The 14,094-nt window shown below is 44.4% G+C and overlaps 1 protein-coding gene across 1 annotated transcript; it reads left to right on the top strand.

Moving 5' to 3' along the window:
• The first annotated feature begins 8,458 nt into the window (after nucleotides 1–8,458).
• Nucleotides 8,459–13,790, top strand: LOC125298401. The gene is made up of 6 exons (XM_048249109.1): nucleotides 8,459–8,578; nucleotides 11,150–11,269; nucleotides 11,518–11,643; nucleotides 12,388–12,552; nucleotides 12,949–13,062; nucleotides 13,249–13,790. The coding sequence occupies exons 3-6, from the start codon at nucleotides 11,524–11,526 to the stop codon at nucleotides 13,612–13,614; spliced, it is 765 nt and encodes a 254-aa protein (XP_048105066.1). The 5' UTR covers nucleotides 8,459–8,578; nucleotides 11,150–11,269; nucleotides 11,518–11,523; the 3' UTR covers nucleotides 13,615–13,790.
• The last annotated feature ends 304 nt before the right edge of the window (nucleotides 13,791–14,094 follow it).

Here is a 14,094-nt window from a genome sequence, read left to right on the forward strand (position 1 = left end):
TACCACACTGATAGATTGATTTTTGTTTTTTATTTGCAGCCTACGTTATGCACTGTGGAACGCTCTGCGGATGGACAGCTGTGGAATCCGCAAAGGTCAAGAAGGCTTTTTTGTTACGAGGGCTGAGGTTCCAAACATCCATGAAGCTGGGGTAATTTTCTCTTATTTTAAATTATTTCCAATTGTGGTGAGTATTATTGGTGGCTTTTTTATAAAGGGTAGGCCTCTATTGCACTAAAATTATTCAACCTTTATACAGTTAACATCAAACTGTGTAGCTAGTTTTAAAGCTACAAAATCACATTGTCATAGAAATGATAGAGGCGAAATTTCCACTAGGTTTTATGAAGATATTTTACAGATGGGCTGAACATACATCAAAAAGCAAAAAAAAATGACATGGCCAAAATGATTAACTCACCAACAATATTTGTTGTATGGTGTATACCAGGGATCACCAAATGGTGGATCATGATCCGAAGTCCTGACCGTGGACGATCCTATCCGACCCAGACCATAATAGCCTAATTTAGATTTTCACGTGAAGATTTCAAAAGCTGGGCTTAAATGTTTTGTTGGTTAGATAACAGCATTTACTTCAGGAGCTTCAGGAACCATCATTTCGCTTGCTGCTACTCAGCCAGTGAAATCTGTGAATTCTGATAAAGTCGAAGTCAGTGAGTAAAGTAGCCTACTATGGGGGAAGAGACTGATAGCCTGAAACGAAGTGAGAGGAGGAGACGGACGAAACAATCAGATGGATATCTGGGTTAACGATAAGTAAGTTATTTTCAAATCATCGACATTGCTCAAAGAGGAGGAAGCTAGACAGCCGAGAACAGAGCTTTATATAACGATATCGGGGCAATACCACTAACACGCCTAGGTCTCGAACAGTTGGCTAACGTGGCGAAGATGTTTGACCCAGAATTTATCTAGAGACACAGGTTATAGGCTACTTCTTGCTCAGGTTTTATAAGGATGGAGATTTTATTAGTCCAACTAACCCAAGTCTTAGACAGAGCAGATGAATAACCACAGAAGAAAAACCAGTTATCTTACCCTCCTGCTGGAATTCGTAGAAAAACCAAGAAAAAGAAAAAAATACTGCTTGAAGAATTGGATGCCAAGGTTACATGAGTTCTTTATTTTCAGCACTTTTGGTGATGTTACAAAATGCGGCGTAATATCCACTTGCAGGTTACAATGTTATAGAAAATATAAAAAAGAGTAAATCCACAAAAGAGAGTACAATAAAAAATAGTAACCACAGATGGAGAAGAGAATACAATAGTAAATCCACCAACGGAGAAAAGGGGTATATAAGAAAAAAAGAATAAGTCCTCAAAAAGGGGAAAAATCCGCTGATTATCGTTCTGCAGTGTCTCTCTGTCAGAGTAGCAGTGCGATCCCGGCAACAGGTGGTGCGGAGTTACGGTCCGCGGCTTCAGCCTGGCAACAAAGTTCCAACACTTGGCTTCTCAACGGCACGGACAACGATCCTGACAATCAAGCTGCAACAGCAAAAAAGCAGTAGAAGAAAAAGAAGAAGCAGCCCTGATCGCTTAGTTCGCCCCTGTTTATACTAGGTGGACTTAACCTCCCCCACACATTCCTGAGACAAATCAATCCTATTTTCTCATGACAGTTTAGAACCTTCTAGAAGTTCCCACGATGGCTGGGAATATTCCACAATGCTAGCTGGGAAAAATTCTCACGATAGCTAATACATTCTAGAAGTCACTGATCTCAACCCACAATTTAAGATGACATGCATTAACACATCCCGGGTTACATTTGAGATGATACATTACATTCAGGTTTACAGATACTTTCCAGAGGTTACACAAACAGTTTACATTCAATGGCAATTATAACCATGTGACACATTACATTTAGCAACATACACTTTTACAGTCATCAAGAGATCGGTTACATTCTTACAGGTTACAAACACTTATGGCATTAACTCTTCACACAATGCAATCTGAATACATTCATTTAAACAGTTTAAGCACTTTTACCCATTTCACAGTTTGAGACATACAATTCTTTTACATGCATAATTCCCTAGACTTTACAAGGTCAGGCTACTAAAATACTTGTAATGATACATTCTTATTCATCACACTTTTATTATTTTATTATGAGGTCATTGTTTGCAGTTATGGTTCATTTTCCATTCTTTTTATTCACATTCAATAATCATCAACTATTTCTGAGGTCAGGGTGATCTGGTTTAGTAATCCTGCACATTGTTCAACATCTGCTTCAACACATTCATTCACTTCCACACTTTCAGGTGAACTTAATTCAAGAGTAGGTTGCAAGGTCATTGGTTTAACATTACGATTCAATTCCTGGTCAGTTTCTTTCCTAATTTGTCAAATCATATTTTCTAGATCAGAGAGATTACCTTGATAGCTAGCGCTGAATCTAGCCTTTCTGCGTTTTCGCCTTGTAAGACGTATTGATTTTGTACTATCGCTCTGGGGTCCATACGGTTGGTGTTCTGGCAACACGTCACCATAGACAGTAAGGTGTTTGCCTCCAAGTGTTGCCCATAAACAATAAGGTGTTTGCCTCCAAGTGTTGCCCATAGACAGTAAGGTGTTTGCCCCCAAGTGATGCCCATAAAAAATAAGGTGTTTGCCCCCAAGTGCTGCCCATAGACAGTAAGGTGTTTGCCCCCAGCAATATAGCAGCCACATTGACATATGCCACCTAATAGAACTCAACATACAGTAGGCATCGCTTTCAAATGACCACTTCATTCGCGCATTACGCTGGGCGTGAAGCTGCGAAGCTTTAGTACCACTTTCAGCTACCAGCGCCGCTTGTCACTGTACACGCTCTGCCTGCCGCCCCTTACATAATTGTTGCCGAGTAATCCCAGCCTACTTAATTCAATAACAAAATAAATCATGCATAATTAAACATTACTTCGATTTAGGCTACTTTGGGTATGGCTTTAAGGCTTGACTACACGAAAATCAAAATCGAAATTTGCTGTCTACATTATTGTCAGTGTTGGGGGGTTAACGCAACTACGCAAATCAAAAAACAGTGGTGTGATAAATGGACGTTTTTAACAGGCTAAGCAATAGAGGCTTAGACAACTATGACCCACGCTTTGGTTTTCAGAATTAATTTGCCCTACTGCTTGACTGCAATGTAGTCAATTGACTGTTTGACATGTCATTTTTATTTTTCTGTACAATAAACAATTACATCTGCTTTATGCCGCAGAATTACATTCATATTTTATTGACTGCAGACGCGCCACTTCCTCCCCCCCCCCCCATATTCCAAGATTAAGATAGTATGAAGTGCTTTTTGTATAGGCTACTATCATAAAAAAAAAGTTATAAAACGAATAGCTATTTGCAATTTGACAAAACACTGGTCCTCATTTTGCTAATGCGAGGACGATATGAGCTTGTTGCATTTAGTTAGATGTCCGAAGCCACGATAATGTTTGAAAACCACTGGCTCGTGAATCACAATAATTTTAACACACGACAGTTTGATAACCTACTTCATCATGTCCCCATGCCTAAATTTTTGTGAGTAGCATAGAGATCTTAAAACAATAAAGTTTGGCCTCCGCTTGGGACATCGAAAACGATATTTTTAATAGACTACCGCCGAAGATGCTGACTTGCAAAAGCCTCGATAACACGCTATTCCACTATCATCAGTCATGCCCCTTTGATCAAAGTGGGGAATGAAATAAAAGTTTGAGAACCACTGGCTTAACAAGTTACCTACAGTCCAGAACACAGAATCTGTTGCAATATTCTGATGATCGGGCGATGATATCGGCAAATGTTTGTTTTCCAAAGTAAGAATTTCACTTCACCATGCACCTTCGACAATACCTGGCCTACCTGGTATCATTACAAACATTATTTTGTGTCCTAAAACTGGCATATTTTATGGCATTGTGTCATGTAAGTCGCTGTAAAAATCTAGAGAAATGTGTGAGGTGGTCAGCTGGGGACAATTGAGACACACATTGATTGTGTTATTACTTGAACATTCCACACTATCCACAGCTGTGGTAGGCCTATCAGGGGCAGGAGGATTACTGTCAGCGCAGGCTTTATATAAAATTCTTCAACAGAAGGCCTCTGAATGTCCTCTGCTGTGTTGTCCGGAGCCTGCCTCGTCTGGCCCTGAGCCTGTGGTTTTGTGGAGCCTGTTCAACAGGACTGGGAGCCAGATTCGCCTGCTCCCAGTTTATTGGTGAGTGACGCTCTGTGTCAGGCTATGCTGTCTTCCCCCTGCCTGAGGTTAAGATCCACGCCTCACTAAATCGGAGTGCTCCAGACTGTCTGTCAGAGTCATATTCCCATATATATATAGCCTTGCATATTTACTTAATTGCAGTGATTTAATTTGGTATTGCATTCCATTGTTGCTCTTCTAGTGTGGTGCTGTGCTTATGCTGTGTTTGTTATTCACGGAGACACTGGCGGCCTTCTTTGTTTGTGTGAGTGTTTTGCAAAAAGGCAGGAGTGATTGACAGGTGGCCTGCTGTGTAGACGTCACTGCCTGGTGTGAGACGGACTTGTGTTAGAGGAACCTCTTATGGACTGTGGGCCCTAGTTACTTAACTTCAAGTGGACTTTGAATCTGTTGTCTGATGTCTAGCTTTTTAAGCTTGAGTGCGGTGTGCTTGGTGTACCCTTTTTTATTATTGTAATTAGAGATTGTAATAAATATTTTTATACAAATTGTTGTCTGGGTAAACCTGTTGTGTTGCTCCCACCAAACTAAACGAACTTGTGAGAAATATAAGGTTATTTTATTTAAGAGTCCCAGCTCTCCAATTGGGTGGTGTAGTCGAGCTACATTGCTTGTATCACATTTGGCAGTAGTTGGCAGGATTTGGTTTGGAGCTTCACACAGGTCACTCAAACTGCATAGTTTAACTTTTGTTTACACATTTTTCTTGTCTATTTTTAAACAATGCTGATGATGCTAATTTATGGTGCACCTTGGATCCCTAAATTTAAAGGGGTGGGTGGTGATTTAAAATTCAGTGAGTGGAAAGAACAAATTCAGGGTTTACTGCAGGCACGGGAGTTTAATGAACATCAAAAAGTCAGTATAATATTGGGGGCATTAACAGATGAAGCTAAGCGGGAGGTTTGTGTTTTAGGGGATGCAGACCGTGATACTGTAGCAAAAATTCTGAAACATCTAGACACCCTGTATGGAGATCAGGTCCCTGTGGCAAACTTAAGATCTCAATTTTTTAGCTGCATACAAACCGCTAGTGAGGGTGTGAGAGCCTATGTTCTCAGGCTGCGGGAGTTGTTTTGTAGACTAAAGAAGCGAGACCCAGATGGCCCCCTTGATGAAAGTCACCTGTTAGACCAGCTCTTGATGGGACTCGTGAATGCAGAGCTGAGGAGCACAATCAGGACCTATGCACGCCAGAACCCGGATGCCACCTTTAACACAGTACTGGAAGAAATATTTTTGCTGGAACGTGAACAACGGCCTGGGGCTGGACATGAAATTGTCGCTCAAGCTGTGGGTGAGTCCTCTGCTTCTAAATTAACAACAGGGAAGGATGACTGGGCTGAGACTTTCCGACGGGAGCTCCTCCAGGAAGTGAGGGGGCAGATGAACGCGTTAAGGCAAGAAATGACCCGGCAGTTACAACCCGCTGCAGGTGAGCCTATGCAATGCCTGCAACACCCCCATCAGCCGTCACCTAGGAGGAGGTTCCAGTCTTATACACCTAATACCTGGGCTGCAGACGGTAAGCCTATATGTCGCAGGTGTGGCCGCGACTGGACATATTGCCAGGTTCTGTAGACCCCCATCCGAAATCAAATGTTGATTTAAACTAGGTTGTCCTGCTACTGAGGTCCAAGTAGCAGGGAAATTGGGGGAAGCAGCACAAAGGACCATTTTTGTAGGTGACTGCCCCAAGGTTGAGGTGGAAGTAAATGGTGTGCCTCTGATTGGCTTAATAGACACTGGCTCGCAAGTGACCTTAATGCGACAGAGTATATTTGATCAGCACTACCCAGCAGATGCCCTATTACATGGCGTGCCCCCAACAAATTGACACTTAGAGGGTTAATGGGTTATCCATCCCCATCAAGGTTATGTAGTGATGGATTTTAAAGTAGGTGGTACCAGTATTCCAGGGAGGGGGTTGTTATTGTAGCTAATTCACCGTCTAACTGCCCCATTACTGATTGGTATGAATGTTATCACAACCTGCTGGCGTGACCTACTTAATCAACCACAGGACCTGAAGACTGCTTTCCAGGATCAAGGGACAATGAAAGCCTGGACTGGGGCATTTGCTGTGTGCCAGCGGGCAGCTGTAGTAGAGGGGAAGATGGTTACATGGGGTTTTGGCCCAGCAAGCCAGAGGGGCCTAAACCATTCCAGCCAGAAGTGAGGTGGTGGTCTGGGGCGTAACGGATGGGTCCGAGGGGCAGGACTATTGTGGGTTGATTGAAAGCTGCCTGACCTAGGGATTTCTCTGTGGCAAAGACTATTGCGTTTGTCAAAATGGCCAACTTCCTATCCAGATCCAGAATGTGAGCTCTTGCCCTGTCTTTATAGGCCGCTACCAGAGACTGGCGAAAGTGCTCTGTGTGGACTGTGCTGATGTTCATGGTCAGACAGACCTAAGCCTGACTGTGCAAGACGATGGGACTGTCGCGGTGGATATTGTGGAGGCCGGAAGGGGAGGACAAGTGGAACCACCACCGGTCGAGGTATTAAAAGATTTACAAGGCGAGATGACTTGACTGAACAACAGAAGCAAGACTTTAAAGCCCTTCTACAGAGGTGGGTCAGGGTGTTTGCCCTCCATGAGGAGGACTTTGGGCATACTGATGCGGTGCAACACCAAATCCACACTAGCAATGCGCCCCCAGTAAAGGAAAAATACCGCCCCCTACCGCCTATGATGTACCAAGAAATGCGCGTCCTGCTAGCAGATATGTTGGAGAAGGTCATTCAGCCCAGCTCCAGCCCTTGGGCTGCACCCATCGCGGATGGTCCCAAGAAAGACGGTAGTTGGCTTTTAAGGCCGACTATCGTAAATTAAACTCTTTGACTCATAAAGATGCCTTCCCCGTCCCCCGTATAGAGGAGACTCTAACCTCCCTGACCCAAGCCTCCTGGTTCACCACACTTGACTTAGCCAGTGGCTACTGGCAGGTTGGAGTTGACCCCGAGACCGACTCCAAGACCGCGATTCACCACCCCACTAGGGACTATACGAGTTTCAGAGGATGCCCTTGGCCTCTGCACGCGCCAGCCACGCTTCAACGGCTTATGCAGCAATGCTTGAGTGGCCAAATCGCTGACTCTGTACTCGTTTATTTGGACGATATTATAGTCTACTCCCAGATTTTTCCTCTCATTTGCGCTACCTGAGGCTGTCTTTGTTTTACACTGCAGAACCATGGGCTCAAACTGAGGGTAGATAAGTGCCAGCTGCTATGGAGTGAAGTAAGGTTCCTGGGCCATGTGGTCACTGAAGGAGTAAAACCAGACCCTACCAAGGTCACTGCTGTGACAGGATGGCCGGTTCCAACCACCATAAAAAAGAGGTGCTTTCTTGGGCTTGGCTTAGCAGGTTACTATCGCCGCTTTGTTGCCAATTTTGCAAAGATAGCACGCCCCTTGAATGCCCTCTTAATTGGATCCCCTGCAGATAAGAGAACAGGATCTCGCCGGATCTCTTGGTCTGACGAATGTCAACAAGCCTTTGACCACCTAAAAGCTGCTTTAACCGAGGCCCCCATCTTAGCCTATGCCAACTACGCAGAACCTTTTGTGTTATACACTGATGCAAGTAATGCTGGTCTGGGAGGTGTCTTAGCCCAGCTACAGGATGGGCGTGAGCGAGTTGTGGCCTATGCCAGCAGGAGCCTGCATCCTAGTGGGAAAAATTATGCTAACTACAGCTCCTTTAAATTAGAATTGCTGGCCTTAAAGTGGGCCATAGTAGAAAAATTTAAAGACTATTTGATTGGGGCCAAAGTGATTGTTTACACTGACAATCCTGTAGCCCACTTGCAGACCGCCCGCTTGGGGGCTACGGAACAAAGGTGGGTAGCCCAACTAGCTGCCTTCGACTACCACGTGAAGTATCGTTCCGGTAGGGAGAATGCTAATGCAGATGCCCTTTCCAGAGTACCTGTTGAAACCCCTCTAGGTGCTGATGTGGCGGCTGTGGCAGACGAACAATCAACAGGACAGCCAATGGAAGGTTGGCGAGCCAACCAACTTGAGGACAAGGACCTGGACCTAGTGCGGAGGTATGTGGAAAGTGGGAAGTTTCCAATGGGGCAAGAGTGGCGAGCTGCTCCGGCTTTGGGGTAAAACAGCTGCTGCAACAAAGGGCAAGGCTGGTGATGTGGGATGGTGTTGTGTCGTCGAGTTACTGACTATAACACCCATGAAGCTCGACTCCAGATTGTCTGCCCTACTCAACAACGCAAGGAGGTGTGGGAGAAACATCACAATGCTGTTGGACACTTGGGAGTGGCGAGAACCATAAATTGCCTACGTCGACACTTCTTTTGGCCAGGTATGCAGACCCAGGTACAACAATACCACTCCCTGTGTCCCCATTGCCAGGTGAAAAAAGTTGATGCTGCGCCTAAAGCGCCCCTGAAACCCTTTACTGTGTCCTTCCCCCTTGAGGTTATCGAGCTGGATTTCCTTTCTTTAGGGAGGCCCCATGACCCATATCAAAACATTCTAGTAATGACGGATATGTTCAGCCGCTATGCCTGGGCTATTCCCACAAGAGACCAGACAGCGAGGACCACTGCTAGGGTCCTGTGGCAATCTGTTATACAGACCTTTGGGTGTCCCATGAGATTCCATTCGGACCAAGGCCCAAATTTCGAATCCCAGCTGGTGGCCGAGCTATGCAGCCTTTATGGCATCTCTAAGAGTAGGACAACTCCGTACCCCCCCCCCCGGCCAAGCAATATAACCATACAAACGCGCGCTTCCTGCACTCATTGTTTCAAAAGGAGAAATTTTGGCTTTGTCAGAACTGAAGAGCTGTGGATCGCACGGCACGGTATGCCCAATGAAAATAAATTAAAGCAACACAACACAACACAGACCCGCTTCTCTCATCGCCAGTCACTGACATGAACGAAAACACAGAACCCGCTCTCACGGCAGTCACTGACAGTAACCTAGAATAAATGCATGGGGAAAACACTTCCCCATGACAAAGACATCGTAAAACACTGAAAGTTAATATTTTGTCACTAGCAACATTCATCTGTCCTTTGTCAAATGTATTATGTTCCAAGTACCCTGGCGCGTAATTCTGCTTCATAAAGTTGAACAAATACATTTGCTTATTTCACAGAAAAATATAAATAGCCAGTCTACAGTGCAGAGTTGGTAAGTTATGGTAGGCCAACTTGCAGTGAACATACAAAGAGGGGAAATTATTTCTCTTGCAGCTGAGTAGCCTCAGGTGCCACGTGAGACATAAGGCCGAACATGCAAGCCAATGAATCGCTCTCAACGACAATCGCCGCTAAACTTAAATAGGTTAACATCACTCTAAGTTCGGCCTTCAAGCAAGGAAAACGATGATTTGAAGACACCTGTTTCGCTGGAAGGGCAAGGGGGTAGCAACAGGGCAACACAGAGACAGGCCCGATGGCAGGGCTGTTATGAGAGTATTAAAATATGGGATATTCTACGGGAAAACATTAAAACGGCAAGACAGCGGGGAAAGTTAAAATACGTGATAAACACGGAAAAAGTTGGCAAGCATTGTTTCGGTCCCCGTGCACAGGGATTATTTGTCATTATTAATCACATATGATTATTTGTGAAATTGTGCAAACAGGCATAACACATTTGAAAAGGAAGGACTGGTAGCATGCAAGCTCACGGAAAGATTGATTTAAGAACGCTATCACAAAGTGTGTGGCTGTGGCGCCGGGCGAAGACAATTGGCAGGGGAGGGTCATGTCTTTTTAACAATTCTGTCGGAGGGTCATTGAACAATTTCTAGCAGGCAAGAGAGGGTCATGCAACTTCCAACTGAAGCACTCAAAATTCCTCCGGTGGCCCCTTCAATAAATAACGATCAGTCCCTAGATTGCTGCTGGGCTAGCCTATATGTCTTGGTTCTGTTAACAACTCATTGTCAAACGATAGCCTATCTCATGGTTGCATCCATTACAAACAAACATGCAATGTGAACGTCTGGGATTGGGGAGAGCACTAAATGCTCTACTGAATAAGCACTTAAGTCAAACCTTTAAATGAAAAACACTCTTTAATAATCCAAAAAATAAACCGCTAATGAAGTAAACTTGTGACCATCAAAATCGCTTATCGCTTTTGTAACCCGCGGATACCAGGACGTAACAGGAAGGCATTTGGCTGAGCAACGGAGGTTAATACTCTATATTTTGTCCAAATGATGTCTGTCTATCATCGTTGCACTCGAGAAAACCAGAATGTTTAATTTGTCCTGCGCCTCTACGGCTGCAAACGGATTCACTCGCAGAAGTTAACCAAATATTTCTTTATTAGGGCAGGGCAGGCATATTTCTGGCTATTACATTATTTCTAAACCAGTCTGCTAAAGTCTGTAGTGAAGTCTGTGTAGGGTTTTCCAGGCTCCATTTCTTTACTTGAGACACCCTGCTCACTTGAGCCATCTACGGTTGTTGGGGTTGTTGCAGCGTCTCACTGGAAAAATACAAATTAAAGTCGCGTGATCCCACGCGCGGACCGCGAGTGAAGCTGGCCAAGTCGAAGCACTGTACAATGCGTCTAGGTTTCTATACAGGTATCAGCAAGATTAACCCCGCCTTCATACAACCACAAGCTATTGGCCCCAGCAAGACTAACCCCGCCTTCATACAACCACACACTCCTATTGGCCCCAGCAAGACTAAGACTATTAATAGTAGTAGCAGCAGTAGTAGTATTAATATGAGTAGATCATGTTGACCAGTTCATTTTAAAAGCCTCCTCAGTCACATCTTCGAAGGCAATAGATAATTCCAGCAAGTAAATAATTATTTGTGTATTTGTGTTGTTTCCTTACTGTATGAGAGGGTAAGAGTGTTTGTCCAAATGTCTGTGTGTGTGTTTGAGGTGGCTGTAGCTTCCCTCTGTATGTGAGTTGTGTTCAAAGTGGAGTCGTGAGCTGCTGGCCAATCACAAGTCTCAGGGGAGTAACTGCAACCCACAGCGCTGGCCAGAGGAGAAGTGGGAGGCGGCCAAGGTACTCCAGCACCATAATACTATAGGTACTCTATAATACTGCAATAAAACTCTCCAGCACCACAATACTGCAATAAAACTCACAGACACAGCAACACTGTCACCCAGAAGGGACTCTAGCACCATAATACTGCAATAAAACTCACAGACACTGCAACACTGTCACCCAGAAGGGACTCTATCACTCTCAGACACAGTAATACTGTCACCCAGAAGGTGGGCAACACAAGTCATGCTCTGTTCCAACAGGTGTACATGCCAGGTGGCCACAAGACTCATGTCAAGTTTGATGACTTTGACATTGCGGCTCTCATCAACCTGATGAGTCGCTGCACTCACTTCCACAGACTCCTCAAAGCCAGCGGGCTCCAAAAGGTGAGTATCCAGTTGAGCACTGATTACTTTGACATCACTGCTCTCATCAGGCTGTGTTGGTCGATTCTTTTGAAGCACTGCTGAGAAATAAGATCTAGAAAGTGTTCAAGTTTGGGAGAATAAAAGGTTATGAGGATCCAGAATAGTTCTGGAACAGTTCTGGACAGCTTTTTCTAGAGCCTTCTGAAGTACTGAAGTCTACGTGTTTCCCAGAGCTTTTTCAAAGAGATAATTTCCCCTATCCATAGGACCCCTTGAGTATTGCACTCAGACCAGTATAAGCAAGTATATAAGTATATATACTCTTTTGATCCCGTAAGGGAAATTTGGTTTCTGCATTTGGTTTCTGCATTTGGTCGCTTTGTTAAAAAGGCGTCAGCCAAATGTAATGCAATTAATCCCAATCCCAGTAAAACACACAGTGAGGTGAAACACACTAATCCCGGCACAGTGAGCTGCCTGCAACAACAACGGCGCCGGGGGGCAGTGAGGGGTTAGGTGCCTTGCTCAAGGGCACTTCAGCCGTTCCTACTGGTCAGGGTTCGAACCGGCAACCCTCTGGTTACAAGTCCGAAGCGCTAACCAGTAGGCCACAGCTGCCCTCAACCAACCACCATCTCACAACGTCAGCCAAATCTCACAACCTCAGCCCACCTACATTCCAACCTCATCCTAGTCTCTTTCCAACCAAGTTCCGACCATGTCAGAGATTGCCCATCAACATGCATCCCTTTCCTGTCTTAGCTCATTGAGAGTGTGACGGAGGTGAGGAACAAGGTGATGCACTCTCCTGACTTCACCATGAGCGCAGGAGACCTCAAGACACACCTGGAGAAGATCACACGCCTGGAGCGGGTCCTCGAGCCATATGTCCCAGAGATGAAGAGTCTATCAGAGGAGATTGATAAAGTGAGTATCCCGTCAGAGGTTTGAGTCGATTCCTCAAGACATATGCCCCAAAGATGAAGAGCCTATCAGAGGAGATTTACACGGTCAGATAACTCTGACATGTTGTGTGTTTATAATCGTGGAGAAATTTAGAAATATAGAGAAATATAGTTCAGAGATGTACAAGAGTGCTGATTGAAGTAAATGCACTGACTGGGTCTCTGGAGGTTATTCAGGAGATGAACGTTAGTGGTGCTTTGTTAAATATGTACACACAAAAACATATTTTGTATTTGAGCTGTATTTGTCTGTATGTTCTTGCTTTTTTTAAATTGAACATTTCTGTATCCACTCATGGGCTCTCATGAAGTTGCTCAGGAGATGTTTAACAAGTGGTGGACATTTCTTTCCTCACAGGGCACAGGAGAACAGAGTCTGGAGGAGTTCAAAGAGATGGAACTGTTGGTGATGGTGGAGGAGATTGGCTTCATCTCAGTGTCTTTTTCAGATGGGCCAACAACTCACTCTGAGGTAAGAAACTTCTGGCAAAAAATGGAAGTATGGGTCAAGGCCTGATTTGTGTCTGACAAATGAAAAGTGTGTTTAACAACTAAAGTTAAAATAGATTTGTGTCTAAACCACTAGACATGTTACAGGAAGTTGCTCAGGAGATGTTTGAGTTACTGAGTAGACCCATGTGTGCATTTGTGTTTGCAGGACGGATCCCAGCAGCTGATAGTGCTGGTGGACAGTCTGTGGTCGTTCATGGAGCAACACCAGGATCTGCAGCAGGCACTCAGTATTCAGATGGCCTACCTGCTCTCTCTGAAGGAACACAAGGAGCAGCTCATGGAGGCTCTCGCCAAGGTCCAGGAGAATCAGAAACAGCTCTATCTGAATATTAAGAAAATTCACCAGTATAAACGAACGATCTTGGACTATCAAAAACAGCTAGAAAAACAACAAGAGGAATTAGGTCAACGGAACACTTTTGCCATCCGTCTGGCTAGAGTGAGCATTATCCTGAGACTCTTATCAGGATATTCCCCCAGCCTACCTGTTAAAGCTGTGGTTCTGATTTGATCACTCGCTTTCAACCCACCACCTCCCCTCAAGCTTCCCATCTTCAGTTGAAATCCTTGCCACAGACACTTTGCTTTCTTCTCTTTTTGCAAATCTGAAACATGAACTAGTGAAATAATAGACATGTTTAATTCATTGGGCTACTGTTTAAATACTTTATATAATGTTTGTATGACAACAATTACATACTGCAACTTTAATATACTTCAGCAAAAATGTATACAGTTGAATGAATTGAGTATAGAATTCCTGGAGTCAATAAATCAACTCACTGGTATATGTCTCCCCCTGGTGGCTATAGTTGTTATTAAATTCAAAGTATTGAAGAAATGATCCAGTCAGTCTCCTCACAAAATAGCCTAGTTGACACCAGACCCTTCTCAGTTGTTAACTGAGAGTGGATCTGGGGAAGTGTCATTCACAGCCCATTTCTGAAGGGGCGTCACCAACAGATGCTGATCAAAATGCCTCCGGAAGCAA

This window comes from Alosa alosa, chromosome 7, assembly GCF_017589495.1.
Source record: "Alosa alosa isolate M-15738 ecotype Scorff River chromosome 7, AALO_Geno_1.1, whole genome shotgun sequence".
Lineage (NCBI taxonomy): Eukaryota > Metazoa > Chordata > Actinopteri > Clupeiformes > Clupeidae > Alosa > Alosa alosa.